Source organism: Triticum aestivum, chromosome 4B (genome assembly GCF_018294505.1).
Source record: "Triticum aestivum cultivar Chinese Spring chromosome 4B, IWGSC CS RefSeq v2.1, whole genome shotgun sequence".
NCBI lineage: Eukaryota > Viridiplantae > Streptophyta > Magnoliopsida > Poales > Poaceae > Triticum > Triticum aestivum.
The window spans coordinates 37,438,465-37,453,050 of NC_057804.1; the positions used below are offsets into that span (position 1 = coordinate 37,438,465).

General features: G+C 47.9%; 2 protein-coding genes across 2 annotated transcripts; one reads left to right on the forward strand and one right to left on the reverse strand.

Moving 5' to 3' along the window:
- Positions 1-1,211: 1,211 nt before the first annotated feature.
- Positions 1,212-8,122, forward strand: LOC543348 (phosphoglucomutase, cytoplasmic). The gene is made up of 18 exons (XM_044512213.1): positions 1,212-1,616; positions 2,825-2,906; positions 3,199-3,254; positions 3,791-3,904; positions 4,308-4,370; positions 4,472-4,591; positions 4,692-4,792; positions 4,970-5,029; positions 5,113-5,212; positions 5,287-5,441; positions 5,519-5,614; positions 6,250-6,313; positions 6,387-6,468; positions 6,775-6,950; positions 7,026-7,102; positions 7,286-7,418; positions 7,610-7,726; positions 7,809-8,122. The coding sequence occupies exons 1-18, from the start codon at positions 1,338-1,340 to the stop codon at positions 7,878-7,880; spliced, it is 1,947 nt and encodes a 648-aa protein (XP_044368148.1). The 5' UTR covers positions 1,212-1,337; the 3' UTR covers positions 7,881-8,122.
- A 330-nt stretch (positions 8,123-8,452) lies between these two features.
- On the reverse strand, positions 8,453-11,479 carry LOC123090862 (glutamine synthetase cytosolic isozyme 1-3). Its single transcript, XM_044512214.1, has 11 exons — positions 11,230-11,479; positions 10,699-10,738; positions 10,462-10,565; positions 10,316-10,364; positions 10,068-10,174; positions 9,862-9,949; positions 9,476-9,679; positions 9,335-9,388; positions 9,193-9,230; positions 8,934-9,093; positions 8,453-8,831 (listed from the first exon to the last, which is right to left on the reverse strand). Exons 1-11 carry the CDS (start codon positions 11,301-11,303, stop codon positions 8,661-8,663), a joined length of 1,089 nt encoding a protein of 362 aa, XP_044368149.1. The 5' UTR covers positions 11,304-11,479; the 3' UTR covers positions 8,453-8,660.
- Positions 11,480-14,586: the final 3,107 nt, after the last annotated feature.

A 14,586-nucleotide genomic window follows, 5' to 3' on the forward strand; every position in this document is an offset into this window, starting at 1 on the left:
CAGAGAAATTGAACCCCGAGAATTTTTTTCCTAGGGTGGTCATCTGATTCGTAGGATTGGAGATTTTTTGAATAGGACTCATTTGTACTTCACTTTAAATGGAAGTTTCCATCAGCTCAAATCTCTTGATAGAGTCACTTTATTTTTCCTCTGCTATCAAACACACTTTCATCTGAATCCTTGTAGTTTTGCAATTCTATTGGCTACAAGAGCACACGACACTCCATCCTCCTTCATTTTTCCTATTCCTATGTTTAAAAAACCATGCAAATAAAAAATGCCCATAATGGGAAAGATGAATGCGAGATGAATTGAAATGCTCATTAGTGGTAGTGATGGAGTAATTTGTGAAGCCCAAATGAAACACGCGTGTCAAAGTTAAAACCGACAAGATACTCAGCTAACATATTAAAGAGCCACTCACAGCGCGCAACAAGCGGCATGGTGAGCAATGTTCAAATCATTCGAATGGTATGATTAACTAAAAAAATTAGGGTTCCCCCATCTCCCGCCGGCGCCGCCGCCGATCCGCCTCGTCTCCGGTGGCCTTAGGGCCAGGGGGACGCGATGGATCCCTACCTTTGTCGGTGGGAGGGCTCCCTTTTTAGATGCGTTTTCGAGTTTTCTTAAGGTTTGTGTCCTGCTCAGGAAGGCGAGGCGGCGATTCTCCCCGTCTAGCCCTGTTTCCGGTGGTGCATCTAGCATCGTCGGTTATCCTGTGGAGGTGTGTCTCCGGTGGACCTGATTTTGGTAGATTTGCTCGGATCTTGTCTTGAGGTTGTATCCTTCCGATCTACGCTACTCTTCATCGGCGACGGTTGCTATTCTGGTGTGCTGGTCCTATAGGGCCTTAGCACGACGACTTCCCGACTATTTACTACAACAAGTTTTGCCCGGCTCCCGTGAGGGAGATGCCTTGACGGCGGCGCGCCTTCGGCTCGCTTCAGTGTTTGTAATCGTCGTCAGGTGGTCTATAAATCTAGATATAATTTTTATTATTTCTTGTGTTCATCGTACTACCATGATTGACCTCATATTTTTTATTTAAAAAAAAGCCATTCAGTGAATACATAAATAAAAGCTAAAAATGAAAAACCACTCCTACAAAACTACCGCTGACAGTTTCACATCGCCCAACCCCTGGGATACGCCCCCACGGATATGCTATAAATTACAGCCACATGTCTTCCGCCATCGCCTTCCATCGGCGGCACAGCAGCAGCACACCGACTAGAAAAGGCGCCCAGCCCCAGAGCAGGAGCGAGCGAGCGAGCGACCCACCGAATTTCCCTAAAAAAAATAAGGAGAAAAAGGGAGAAGCCAAGCCGAGCCACCGAATGATTCCGCTGTGCGCATCCTCCTCCCCCTCCACGCCCGCTATAATAGCGCCACGCCCTCGTCGCCTTCGTCACCGCACCACCACTCCCTCCCTACCTCACTCCCGATCTCCCCACCGCCTCCACCTCCTCGCCTCCTCCTCGACCCCCCGCCCCCTCGCGCGCGCCCACCGGCCCGGCTCCGTGGTCACCGCAGCGGAGATGGTGTTCTCCGTCACGAAGAAGGAGACCAAGCCCTACGAGGGCCAGAAGCCCGGCACCTCCGGCCTCCGCAAGAAGGTCCGCCCCCCTCCCCTCCCCTCCCCCGCCTCCCCATTCCCGCGGCCCCGATCCGGATGGATCTCATTGTGCCGTGCCGTGCCAGCGCCGTTAGGTTCGTCGGGTGTCCCGATCCGCGATGGCCGCTCCCCTCTGTATTTTTTTTAACCCCGGGTGTCGGGCCCCGCGATCTCGCCCGCCCCATGCACGTGCGCGGGAGGGATTTCGGCCTCTCCAGCTCTGGGAAATCGGGCTGATCTCCAATGGTTCGGTTCAGCGCGTTTCGGTGGGATCCGCTGTTCCGTTGGCAACGTTGGGTCGAGGCAGGAGGGCGAGTGTGATTCTAATTGTGTCGTCTGATCCGGGAGGTTCGCGCTGGCGCAGATCATCAGTTTCGTTAAGGATCACTGGATCTCGCTGAGTGCGGTTAAATTGCCTGCAAACTGCCTGCCAATGGTGCCACGCATGGCGATGATCTGTTACCATGGCTGACAGCCATACTGGAATGTCCTGTTCCGTTTGGGATCTGGCATGTAGCGGTGCCATGGGTTGTCTGATCGTTTTTGGACTCTGCCTCGCATTTTTTTTGTTCTTCTGCGGGGACCCCATCATATTATATTTAAGTAAGGAGTGCATTCACGTGGTTTGTAAACAGGACGAAGCAGAAGATGTTAACACTCTGAATGTGTAGTGCGGTACAGTGCTACAGCTGTACATCACTGACCTGTTGCTCAAATGCTGTTCTGGTTTCGTTTGTCTCTGGTGACTGACGACTATCCATGTTAGATGTGATCCAGTTCATGTTTGGGTGCAATTTTGATTGCGGGAGAGTTCTTTTTCATTGTTTTCACCCTTCATAAATAAGTATAAACAAACAGTAAAATGTTTGTTATTTAATGGGCTATAGAGCAATAAATGCTTGCTAGTGTTAACGCAGCCAAATCTATGCCATCTGTATATCTGGTTTTAGTTTATCTAACATAACATTTTGTTCCTAGCCAGCTAACATTGCCTTAAAGGAAGATAAAAGGGTGATAGTTTAGTTCTATGATACTACATACATAAAATGATTGAATGTTCATGAATGATGACCTCTGATTGCTTATGGCATGGCCGTTCTCTTGTTAGTTCTGTTATTTCTCTGTTGTACTACTTTCGATTTTGCCAGTGGCCCAGTACAATTCATTTGTTGTATTTGCTTATTCATAATTGAATGTTACTGTTATCAGGTTACAGTATTCCAGCAGCCTCATTACCTCGCGAATTTCGTTCAATCAACATTTAATGCCCTTCCAGCTGACCAAGTAAAAGGTTAGTTGCTTATGCTGCTTGTTAGAAAATAATCCTGTACTGCTAGGCACGAAGAAGTACCAATAAATATAATTGAAGTCACTTCCATTTCCTGGTATCAACTTTAACTATCAGATAACGAAAAATAACCAGATCTATACAACTTTCAAAATGTCAGAAGGGTTTAATTAATTATGATTGAGCATTTTTACACATATTTCTTTGTCATTTACCTTGTAAATGATGTTACCAGTGTTTCTTGTCTTGTCTCTGCAGTCCTTCCTCATAACCACTATCATTTCTTTCCTTGTAGGTGCCACCATTGTTGTCTCCGGCGATGGGCGCTATTTCTCAAAGGATGCTGTTCAGGTGCTTTGCGATAAACCGCCCTCTCCTTCCTCAAAATGACTGAAGTTCTAGGATTGTCCTAAGTCAAACTTCATTAAGTTTAACCAAGTCTATATAAAAATATGTCAACATCTACAAAATCAAATTTACTTTGTTAGATCCATAATGAAATGTATTTTCATATCATCTATATTTTGATATCCTAGATCCTTGCGGATTTTTCTATAATGTTTGACTTAGAAAAATCCTAGAACTTCAACTGTTTTGGAACGGAGGGAGTAACCCGTATGCTTCGCGTACCTTTTGCTAACCCCATTTTGTAGAATATGTATAGTTTTATGGTAGCTGCTGCAGTTTTCCACTTGCGTATTGTAGTTGTGCCGTGCTTGTTCTTAAAAATATGCTGGCCAAAATTTAGCCTATTGGCTGCTAAAAACTTAAATAGCAAATCACCTGTTCTATGCAACTCCTTTATATGTCTGACTTCTATTACTATTAAGACATTTTCATTTTCATTGAATGACTATCACAACTTGATATTATTTTCCTTGTTATAGATCATTGCAAAAATGGCTGCTGCTAATGGAGTAAGACGTGTCTGGGTTGGACAAGACAGTCTCTTGTCAACTCCAGCTGTATCTGCTATCATCCGTGAAAGAATTTCTGCAGATGTAAGTCTTGTTTCTTCCAGTTTGGCAAGTGTGCATGCATTGCAGCATATCCCATATAAACCATTGTTGTAGCTGAACCATGGAAGTAGTTTTATATAAGTGGATCATGTATATAAAAACATGACATATAGTAGTTTGGTTGTGACACTATACAGTGCCTACCAGCAAAGGATGTCTGAGTTCAAACCTCTTTAACCCGCACATTGTATTAAACTGTTCATGAGTTACCAACTAATCCTATTGATCCCAGCTGTCAGGTAATGGTGGCAGATGGCAAATGAAGCATTATCACTAAATGAAATGTTTAAATGAACAAATATGACATAATTGTTTTATTGTTTGCCTCTTTTTTCTGTCTCGACAAAGTATCTATATATTGATTTATTGACACAATGAACAACAGGGCGCAAAGGCTACTGGTGCCTTCATTTTGACAGCCAGCCACAACCCAGGTGGTCCAACCGAGGTAACATGCTTAGGAAGTTAGGATGTTCACTGTTACCATCTCTGGCAAATCAAGGCTGTTGGTGTTCTGTGTAAATCAACACCTTTTATTGGACTTTCCAGGACTTTGGAATCAAATACAACATGGGGAATGGTGGACCCGCCCCTGAGTCTGTTACCGATAAGATCTTCTCTAATACAAAGACAGTTACTGAATACCTCATTGCGGAGGACCTTCCAAATGTACGATTTGGTGCCTGCTTGTATTTTTGTTCTCTTTCTGTTCCCTTTGATCCCAAGGTAGTGGAATCCCCATTTACTCTTCTGTGTTCCCACATTGTAGGTTGATATTTCTGTGATAGGTGTCACTTCCTTCACTGGACCTGAAGGCCCTTTTGATGTCGATGTCTTTGACTCTGCTACAGATTACATCAAGCTAATGAAGTATGTAGCTTCTGTTTCAATACATCAAATATTATGTTTCAAGTATCATTTGCTGGTTTCTTTGACTGAAAGTGATTTTTTGTTGCATTTATGAAGGGGAAACACTAGAACCTCATAAAACAAAGAATAAAAACATGATGATTAGTCATTTCATTAACAGTGTGCATTCAATTCCAGGACAATCTTTGACTTCGAGTCTATTAAAAAGCTTCTGGCATCTCCAAAGTTCTCGTTCTGGTACTTATCTTTAGCCTAAATTTTGTTGTCATCCTCCTATTAACAGCAAATAGCATATCTGAACCCTCGGTTTGCAATTTTAGTTTTGATGGTCTTCACGGTGTTGCTGGAGCTTATGCAAAGCGCATGTTTGTGGATGAGCTCGGCGCCAGTGAAAGCTCACTGTTGAACTGTGTTCCAAAGGTAACACTCTTCTATCATCACAAGTTGAACATGGAGTTTGGGTTGGTGTTAATTTGTCATTTGTGTTCTTACAGGAAGACTTTGGAGGTGGTCATCCAGACCCTAACCTCACCTACGCAAAAGAACTGGTTGATCGGATGGGTCTTGGGAAAACCTCAAATGTTGAACCCCCTGAATTTGGTGCCGCAGCTGATGGGGATGCTGACCGCAACATGGTTCTTGGTAAAAGGTAATGTTTTGACTACATTTGTCAAATCTACAAAAGCACTTGAGGGAGTTCATAATGAATCTTCTGTCCTATTCTAGATTCTTCGTGACACCATCAGATTCGGTTGCCATTATTGCGGCCAATGCTGTTCAGTCAATTCCTTACTTTGCTTCTGGCCTGAAGGGAGTTGCCAGGTAAAATGGTCTCCTGCATATTGAGCTTCTACCATATGCTCTTTTCTTTCTGATTAATACTTCCGCTAGTCGAATCAAGGCTTTAAGTGGCAAATAGCACTGCTGTCTGCAGTAAACACGCATGATTTCCTATACGGTTGTGCATCCAAATAAGCATTTCAGGGACTAGGCAGGATACCGCGGTAACTCTCCATTAACGATGGTAACTGGTCGGTTACGATCAGTTAACAGAAATGCTTTGCCCATGGATACTCCATATCTACAATGGGCAAGTCTGGAGGCTGGAGCCATGCTGTTTTGCCAGGCTTGCTACCATTTAAAAAAACATCGGATACATAAGATTGAAGAAATTACTAGCTAGAGAAATACAGATGTAAAGTAAAATAAATTATACTTGACTGAAGAGCTGGCTTACTAGCTTAAACTGCTAGCTATGTTTGTCTGACTGGTACAGTTAAGAAATTTTGTGTACTGGGGTATTTAGTTAAGTTGAGTACCATCTTATGATTTGCATCCATGTTTATGTTGAATAATGTACTGTGTGCCCAAGATTACAATCGCCATCCTACCCATGTTTTAAAATTTTGTTGTGCTTCAGTGCTTCACTTTTTCCTGATCCATTGGTGAACTTGCAGGAGCATGCCCACATCAGCTGCACTTGATGTAGTTGCAAAGAATCTAAATCTCAAGTTCTTTGAGGTAAAGTGTTATGATCATCAATCGCTATATTTCAAATATAGGACAGATATATGACGAAGACCATGCTTTTCAGGTGCCTACTGGGTGGAAGTTTTTTGGAAACCTGATGGATGCTGGAATGTGCTCAGTTTGTGGTGAAGAAAGCTTTGGCACGGGTAATGCTTGGGGACTCATCTTGATCACAATAACATGCATCTGAATTAATTGAACAAATTGGTCTTGCCTTATGGTAAAATGCCATGTATTCTGGCATGTAACACCTCTCTTGGGATATCCAGCAAACTTGTTTTTCCTTTTGTAAAAAGGAACAGAACAGGTGACATGATGTTCTGAAAAAAAAGAACTTATTATTTGGATTTCCATGAATGGATCGACATGAAGCTGAAAGACGTGTTGATATTCATAGCGCTAACTGGACACGATATGGTCGTGGGGTTGCTGATATCCTCTACCTATTTTAGGTTCTGACCACATCCGTGAAAAGGATGGTATTTGGGCTGTTCTAGCTTGGCTATCTATTCTAGCTTACAAGAACAAGGACAACCTTGGAGGAGATAAGCTTGTTACGGTTGAGGACATTGTTCTTCAGCACTGGGCTACTTATGGTCGCCATTATTATACACGATATGACTATGAGGTACTTCATTCAACTGAGGTGTGTGTATATACTGCACATTTGATAACATGCTAACAAAACCATTTGTTATCGAAGAATGTTGATGCAGAAGCTGCCAAGGAACTTATGGCTAACCTAGTCAAGATGCAGTCGTCCCTGTCTGACGTTAACAAGTACGTATGTTACTGTCGCACTTAATGCACAAATGGACTTCATGCACATATTTAAGCCTCTTCGATTTGCTGTGAAACTAAAGCGTACTATCATAAGCACTGAAGTATTTGGAGCTTTTTATTTCATGTCACTGACAAAGTGTATGCATTGGAAACTACATCTAAATTGTATCTTTTCCTCAGGTCGATCAAGGAGATCCAGCCTACTGTTGCAGATGTGGTCTCGGCTGATGAGTTTGAGTACAAGGACCCTGTTGATGGTTCTGTCTCCAAGCATCAGGGTATCCGGTATCTCTTCGGAGATGGTTCCCGACTGGTATGGAATCTCGTGCTGTTATTTATTGGTGAACACGTTTGTTTAACCAAACCAACACAAGTAGCATAAAACCTAGTCTTCATACTCAAATTTGACCTTGCAAATTTGCAATATAACATTGGCAGAGTTGATCCTTTTGGGGGAAACAAATGCTGGTGAAGGTGAACTAACACTAAATCTTGCTATTGTAGGTGTTCCGCCTTTCTGGAACTGGTTCAGTTGGTGCTACTATCCGTATTTACATTGAGCAGTATGAGAAGGATTCTTCCAAAACCGGGAGGGCGTCGAGTGATGCTCTTTCCCCGCTGGTAAGATCCAACTCCTCATGCTTCTAACAAATAACCAAAACATTTTGGCGAGGATGCAGATCTGACACTTCTTTTTATCCAGGTTGATGTGGCCCTGAAGTTTTCAAAGATCAAGGAGTACACCGGCCGATCCGCCCCCACCGTGATCACATAAATTTTGACCTAGATATGCGCCGAGGCCGCGTATGAAGTTCATTTCTGGCCTCATGTTCGATAGCCTTTTCTTACATCTCCCTTCACACCTGAATAAATGTATGTGCCAGACCGTCTCCGTTTCGTTGCCTGTACTTACTCTGCTGCCGGTACAGTATATGGCCGTGATCTTGTCCCAGTGATTGTAATCAAGAGTGTTTCTTCGTGCAATGCAATATATTGACGTGTTACTTTTTTCGTTGAGTACTCGTGTACCAATCTTATCTTGAACATCCAAAGGAAAACATAGGAATTTCTGAAGGATATTGTTCGCATAGGAAATATTCCTTTGGTACCGTTAGGAAGAACGGAATCACCGTCTTACTTTCCTTTGAATTCCCTATGGAATGGGCTATTCTATCGAAAATTTGGAGTAAGCCAAATGAGCCCTTGATGTTTTCTTCTCTGTCTACAACTTTTTCTTACCAATGTGAGATTGAAACGATTTTGAGTTTTTTGTTGTTGTTGTTGATTACCCTATGCATTGCAACGATTGATGCAGACCACAAATAAGTGCCATGAACTTGGGTGCCATGAACGCTTAACACGAGATGTTTGCAGGCCACAGGCAAGTTCAGGACGAGGAACATACATCCAGCCACACAAGCACATTACATTACATGTTATTGCTTTATCATCATTATTCAAACCCTGCCAGTCTCATCACTGCACACACACACACACACACACACACACAACCACGGGCACTCACACAGAAGACAGAACCCATCAAAGATGACATCTACTTGCCATTGGAGAGGCCGGCCTTGCAGAGGATGGTGGTCTCGGCGATCAGGGAGGTGACGACGTAGGGATCCATGTTGGACCCCGGCCTCCGGTCCTCGAAGTAGCCCTTGCCTTCCTTCTCGGTGTCGCGGCCCACCCGCACCGACGCGCCGCGGTTCGCCACGCCCTGCAAAAAACAAACAAACAATGCAGCCGGAAAGCAGTCAGAGAAGAGCAGCAATGGTGGTGACTCTGAACTCTGAACTCCCCGTGGGGCTTTCCTACTTACCCATACGAAGGTGTTGATGTCGGCGGTCTCATGGCGGCCGGTGAGCCGGCGCTCGTTGCCCTCACCGTAGGCGGCGATGTGCTCCATGTGCCGCGCCTCGAGCTTCTTGATCGCCTTCTTGATCACCTCGTACCCGCCCTCGCTCCTCATCGACTTGGTGCTGCATTCAGACATCAGCAGGATCATGTCATAACCCATAACACAAGACTAGAGTATAGCAGACGGCGATGCATCCCTTGGCTTGCTCTCTTTATCTTACCTGTAGTTTGTGTGGGCACCAGCACCATTCCATTCTCCCTACAGTCACACACATATGCAAAGTTACATATGGCTGGCTGGCCAGTGGAACGGCAGATCAAGGTGACACTTGTGGCACAAGAAGAAGAAGAAGAAATGCTCACCGGGATCGGCTTGGGGTCGAAGGAGACGACGACGCCAGCAATCTCAGTGATCCTCTATTGGGTTACACAAAGGAAAAATTTCTTATCAGCACAAGTTGCATTTTATTCATTCATTCAACCAGATGAGGCGGTTTCATTTACCTCCAGGATGTAGCGAGCCGCCCAGAGCTCGTCGCCGGCCGAGATGCCGACGGAAGGGCCGACTTGGAACTCCCACTGTCCTGGCATGACTTCTGCATTGATGCCGCCGATGTTGATGCCGGCGTAGAGGCAGGCCTTGTAGTGTGCATCGACGATGTCGCGCCCGTAAGATTTCTCCGCACCCGCGGCGCAGTAGTAAGGTCCCTGTCACACACATTTTGCTCTGCCAGTGTCACTATCGGTCCAACATTTCTGAACTGTTGTCAGCAAGTGCTAAGCTAACATCATTTACAGCCAAGTTTCCTCCCTTACTTAGTGGAGTGATCTTGGCTAAGACTTGCTCTTAATAAGAGTGCTGCAATATGCAGCATGTCTAGTTAAGTTACCTGAGGGCCAGGGTAACCCCCTAGTGGCCAGCCAATGGGCCAGTTGGTGTCCTTCTGAAGAAGGGTGTACTCTTGCTCAATCCCATACCTTACATTTCAGGCAACATAAGGGGGTGTCACAAGATTAATTGCCACATGAATTAAATTATGTGCAAAAATTAAAGTAGTGGACTAATTTCTATAGAACAGAGCAACTGAGTACCGACCATGGTTCTTCAGCCTTGACCTCGGGATGGCCGAATATCCTCGCCGCGTTGTACCGCTTGTTGCTCGGAATCGGCTCTCCGTTAGGCGCATAGCAGTCACAGATGACCTAAACGCGCGAGGTTAAAAAAAAATACTAGAGGTGAAAAAGCACTCATGAACAACTTTTCAAAATTCATTAACACAAATAAACAATAACACGAAATCCATGAATGAAAAAACAAGGAGGATCTTGATCATTCTTATATACCAGGATGTTGTTCCCCTTCCTGAATGGGTCCCTGAAGATGGCTTGAGGGCTTGGCAGGAGCAAGACATGAAATTCAGATTAGCTCAGCCTCAAGGCACGCAAGCCAAGGCATGATGGTTATGTGAAGAGTGCAGTCAAGGGCTTACCAGAGGATGACCTCGCTGTCGTCGCCCGTGGCCTGGCCGGTGCTGGAGCCGTCGAAATTCCATTTTGGGAGCTTGCTGGGGTCATCAACGGGCCCGGGCAGCGTCTGATTGTGAATATCCAAGGCATCAAAAGGGTCACAGGAAGTGTTAGGAACATATCATGCTTGCAGTGCCGTCACAGCTTAGACAAAAAGGAGCCGGCCGGCAAAGTAATGAGTCGTCGTGGGTTAGGCTTACCCTGGCTTTGCTCCTGACGTCCATGCCCGTGCCGCCGACCCTGGATTAGGCAAGGTGTATATGGAAGTAGGTTAGTAATAAGGCATAAAAGTACGATGCCGATTTCCCCAATTTATTAACTTATAATGTACTCCCTCCCTCCCCCCTACAAAAATATAAAAGCGTTTAGATCAAAGATCATTTAGACCAAAACACTCTTATATTTCTTTACAGAGGAAGTACTAGTATCATGCAGATACAAATCATGACCAGCAACACCTAGCCAAGGCATAGCCAAGATGCACATAGCCAAACAAAGAAAAAAAGAGAAAAAAAAAACATATTGGCAACAGATCAAGGCCTAAAAACAAGAGAAGGGTTTTTACTGGGCTCAAAATTTGAGAAACGCACTAGTATAGTAAACTAAACTAGAAAGAAACGTGAGATGGGATTTGTGGGGAGGAAAAAAATATGTGGCCTGCCTGACTTGGAAGGAAGGTGAGATGGGAGGTTGGGACAGTGCTGAGGAAGATGGAGGAAGAGGGATGTTACCATATGTACTCGGCGATGATCTTGCCGGTGCAGCCGGACAGGTCGAGGCTGAGAAGGTCGGCGAGCGGAGACATGGCGGATGCCGGCGTGCTGTTCTTCTTCTTCCCCCGGAGCCTACCGGAGATGGAGAGGGAGAGGGAGAGGGAGAGGTGTTGTAGTGGCAAATGGTAGCTCTCTGGGAAATGCGGGACAGGGGAGCGAGCCGAGTGGTGCCGCCGTAGCTGGCTCTGCCCCTCTATAAGTAGCGTGGCGACGGGGGAGGAGGCCCTGAAAGGTTGGTGGGCGTTGCGGGCGGGGGGAAACGGAAACCGATGGTACGTACGGCTGTCCTTGCGTGCGTACGTTTCCGCGGCCTGCGCGCACGGAACACCTTTTCTACTGTACCAGTACACGGGACGCCATGCGTACGGACAACCGCGCTTCGCTGATCCGCACACCACATCAGGAGCACTTCATTAATTAAAATTAAGAAAGCCCTGCTGAAAGTGCCATTCACTCGGTCGGGGAAGGAGAAATTGGCTATGGCTATGGCTGACTTCCCCTTTGCTTATGCATGAAGCAGCTGGCTAGCCAGTGCTACTACTCCAGTGGTGAAGGGCAAATTCACGTTCTCTTGTCCCGGCGTCCGTGCGGATCCCTGTGGACTGACTGACTGACCCGATGGGTCAAAGCTAGACGGTGACATGAGTGAGACGTGAGCCACACCTGCAAGATACTCTATGTAGGAAAGCGACCACTGCTACTCCGTGACCATCGCAGTAGCAAATTTAACCATGACTTCGGGACATGTGTGAGCAGCTAAGTTGTTGTGCCTGTCGTGTCATCCCCCTCGTGACATCGTTAGAGCAACTCCAACGGGGCGACCCAAACCAGCACGCGTTTTGTCCGTTTTTGTCAGGCGGACGTGCGCGTCCGTATTGTAAAATGGGTCGGCTTGACCATCCAACGGGGAGGCAGACCCAAATGTGCCGGCATGGCATGCAAAAAAATATGCTTGCACGAAATAAACTTAAAATAAACATAATAAAACATAAGTGGCCGGTCGCCGGCCAAAGTCCACTTAAACATAATTAAAACATTAAGAAAAAAGACTGCGCCGCCTTCTGCCGCCCCGCACGCTGCCCTTGGCGGCGCCGCTGCCGTCGCCATCGCCGGTGAGGTCGATGAAGACGGGAGCAGGGCCTACCCACCCGAACGCCGCCTGGGTATGCTGCCAGGACAACCTCCTCCGGCGTCTGCTGGGGCGGCGGCATTGCGGCTAGCCGCGCGCGCTCCTCCTCCTCCTCCTTGAGCCGGAGCGCCTCCGCATCGCGCTGGAGCATGGCCTCGTAGCGCATCTGCTGCTCGCCGTCGGCCTGCTCCTGGCGAGCCAGTGTGCCTTCCAGCGCTCGAGGTGGGCGGCCTCCCGCTCCGGCGTTGCGGCGAAGTGGACGGGGGGCGCGCTCACACACTCGCGGTACTGGCCGAGTAGGCCTCCTCCGGCCAAGTGGGTGGAGACGGGGAGCGCTTCCGCGTCGGCTTCGGCTACGACTTGGGCTGGATGGGCGGCGACGGTGGCGGTGGCGGCTGGAACAACGGGGTGTGGACGGAGTCCCCCGCCGCCAACAGGGCGAGGGCTTGCTCCAGCCCATCCCAGCGCGCGTCCTCCTTGAGGCGGCTAGCCTCCAGCGCCTGCTGCAGGGCCTCCTCGAGGGCGGCAGCGGGAACGACGTGGGGACGGCGTCGACGCCCGAGCGCCGTTGCTCCTCGTGCTCGAGGGCGAACCAAGCCTCCCAGTTGGGAGAGTCGGCGACGTACTCAAGGCAGCCGACACTGCTCCGGCGTGAGCTGCGCGCGGCGCTGGTGCACCTCGTCGTCGTGTGCCTGCTGGCTCCGCAGAACCGCTGACACCGGGATCCGCTGGGGATCTAAGTGCCAATGGTGCGGCAGCGTCACGTCAGGGTAGGGGAGGGGCTGCCTGTACTCCCAATGCCACCGTGCTTGGTGCACCGGGATGTGCAGGTGCCGATGTTCAGGGCGTAAATGGGCCGCCGGCAGAGGAGGAGGGGGAGGGGAGCACGGGAGGACGACATGCCGGGGGTGCACTTGCCCTTGCCCTTGTCATTGTTGCCGAAGAAGCCCATGGCGGGCTAGGGTTTCCTGTCACCGGTGATGAAGCAAGGGAGTGGTGGGGGGCTAGATGTGGACAGGAGAACTGGATGAGGCCGCCCACCCGTCGCACGCGTGCTTAAAAAAGGAAGCTTCCAGAGGCTGACAAGTGGGCCCGCTGTCGGTGGTCGTCATAAATATGACGACCGGTGGCGATTGGGTGGCCTACAGGTGGGGACGCGGCAGACGCCGATGAGACGCGCGGCGCGTATGCTTCGCATCCGTGCCGACGCATTCTAGACGCAATTTTGGGCTGAAAATGGGTCGGCGCGGACGCGATTTGCGTTTGGGTCGCCGCGTTGGGCCTGCACTTTTGTCCGCGCCGACCCAAACGGACGCATGCGGATGAAATGGGTTGCCCCATTGGAGTTGCTCTTACCTCGTGGACGACAAAATACATTCACCTAACGAGTTCGTTAGGAAATGGACAACCAACTCTAGTAGACTGCAGACCCTTAGGGCATCTCCAACGCGCCCTTCATCATCAAAATGCTGACAAACGTCTAGGGTCTGGATTCTTTGTGTCATCCAATGTCATACATCAAAGGGTCTGTGAATCAGCTTGACCGTCTGCAGAATTATCGTAGTACCCCCTGTACGACAGTCTAGTTCGCAGGAGGGCCGGACTTTCTTGTAAACTTGGTTGTGGCTGAGAGGCCTCCTTGAGCAATGGAATTCCCTCCCCCCCGCAAAAATAATAATCAGTTTGACCGTTTGAATTCTCATAAACCGAAGCATAGCTGGAGAAGGTTTGCGAACCTTCGGACAGCCACCACGTAGGCATCTGACACACTCGTCCCACACAAAAACCCATCTAGAGCCCCGCTTTTCTCTCTCCGACCCCTCACCCTTGCTCTGAATCCACATAATTTGACCTCCACCGCCACCGTTGTTGTAACACCTACTCCGCCGCCCAAGCCTTGCCAAGCCTTCGCCGCTCCGCCTGGGTGCCAGCCACGACTTGCCTATGCCCTCCCACTAGTTTTGCCACTGTCAGGTAACGTCCACCTCTGCACATTATTTTCCATGGGGCACCACGACCGACAAGTGTTTGGCTAAATGTCATGACTAATTCTTTTGACATTTTTGTTGCTTAGTTTGAAGCAAACACGATGGATTTGGCTGCAAAGTACTTCGACCTTGAGTTCATGGATTCGTCCCCGTCAGATGAGGACGAATTTGAGGATAAAACAACAACGATGCAAGCAG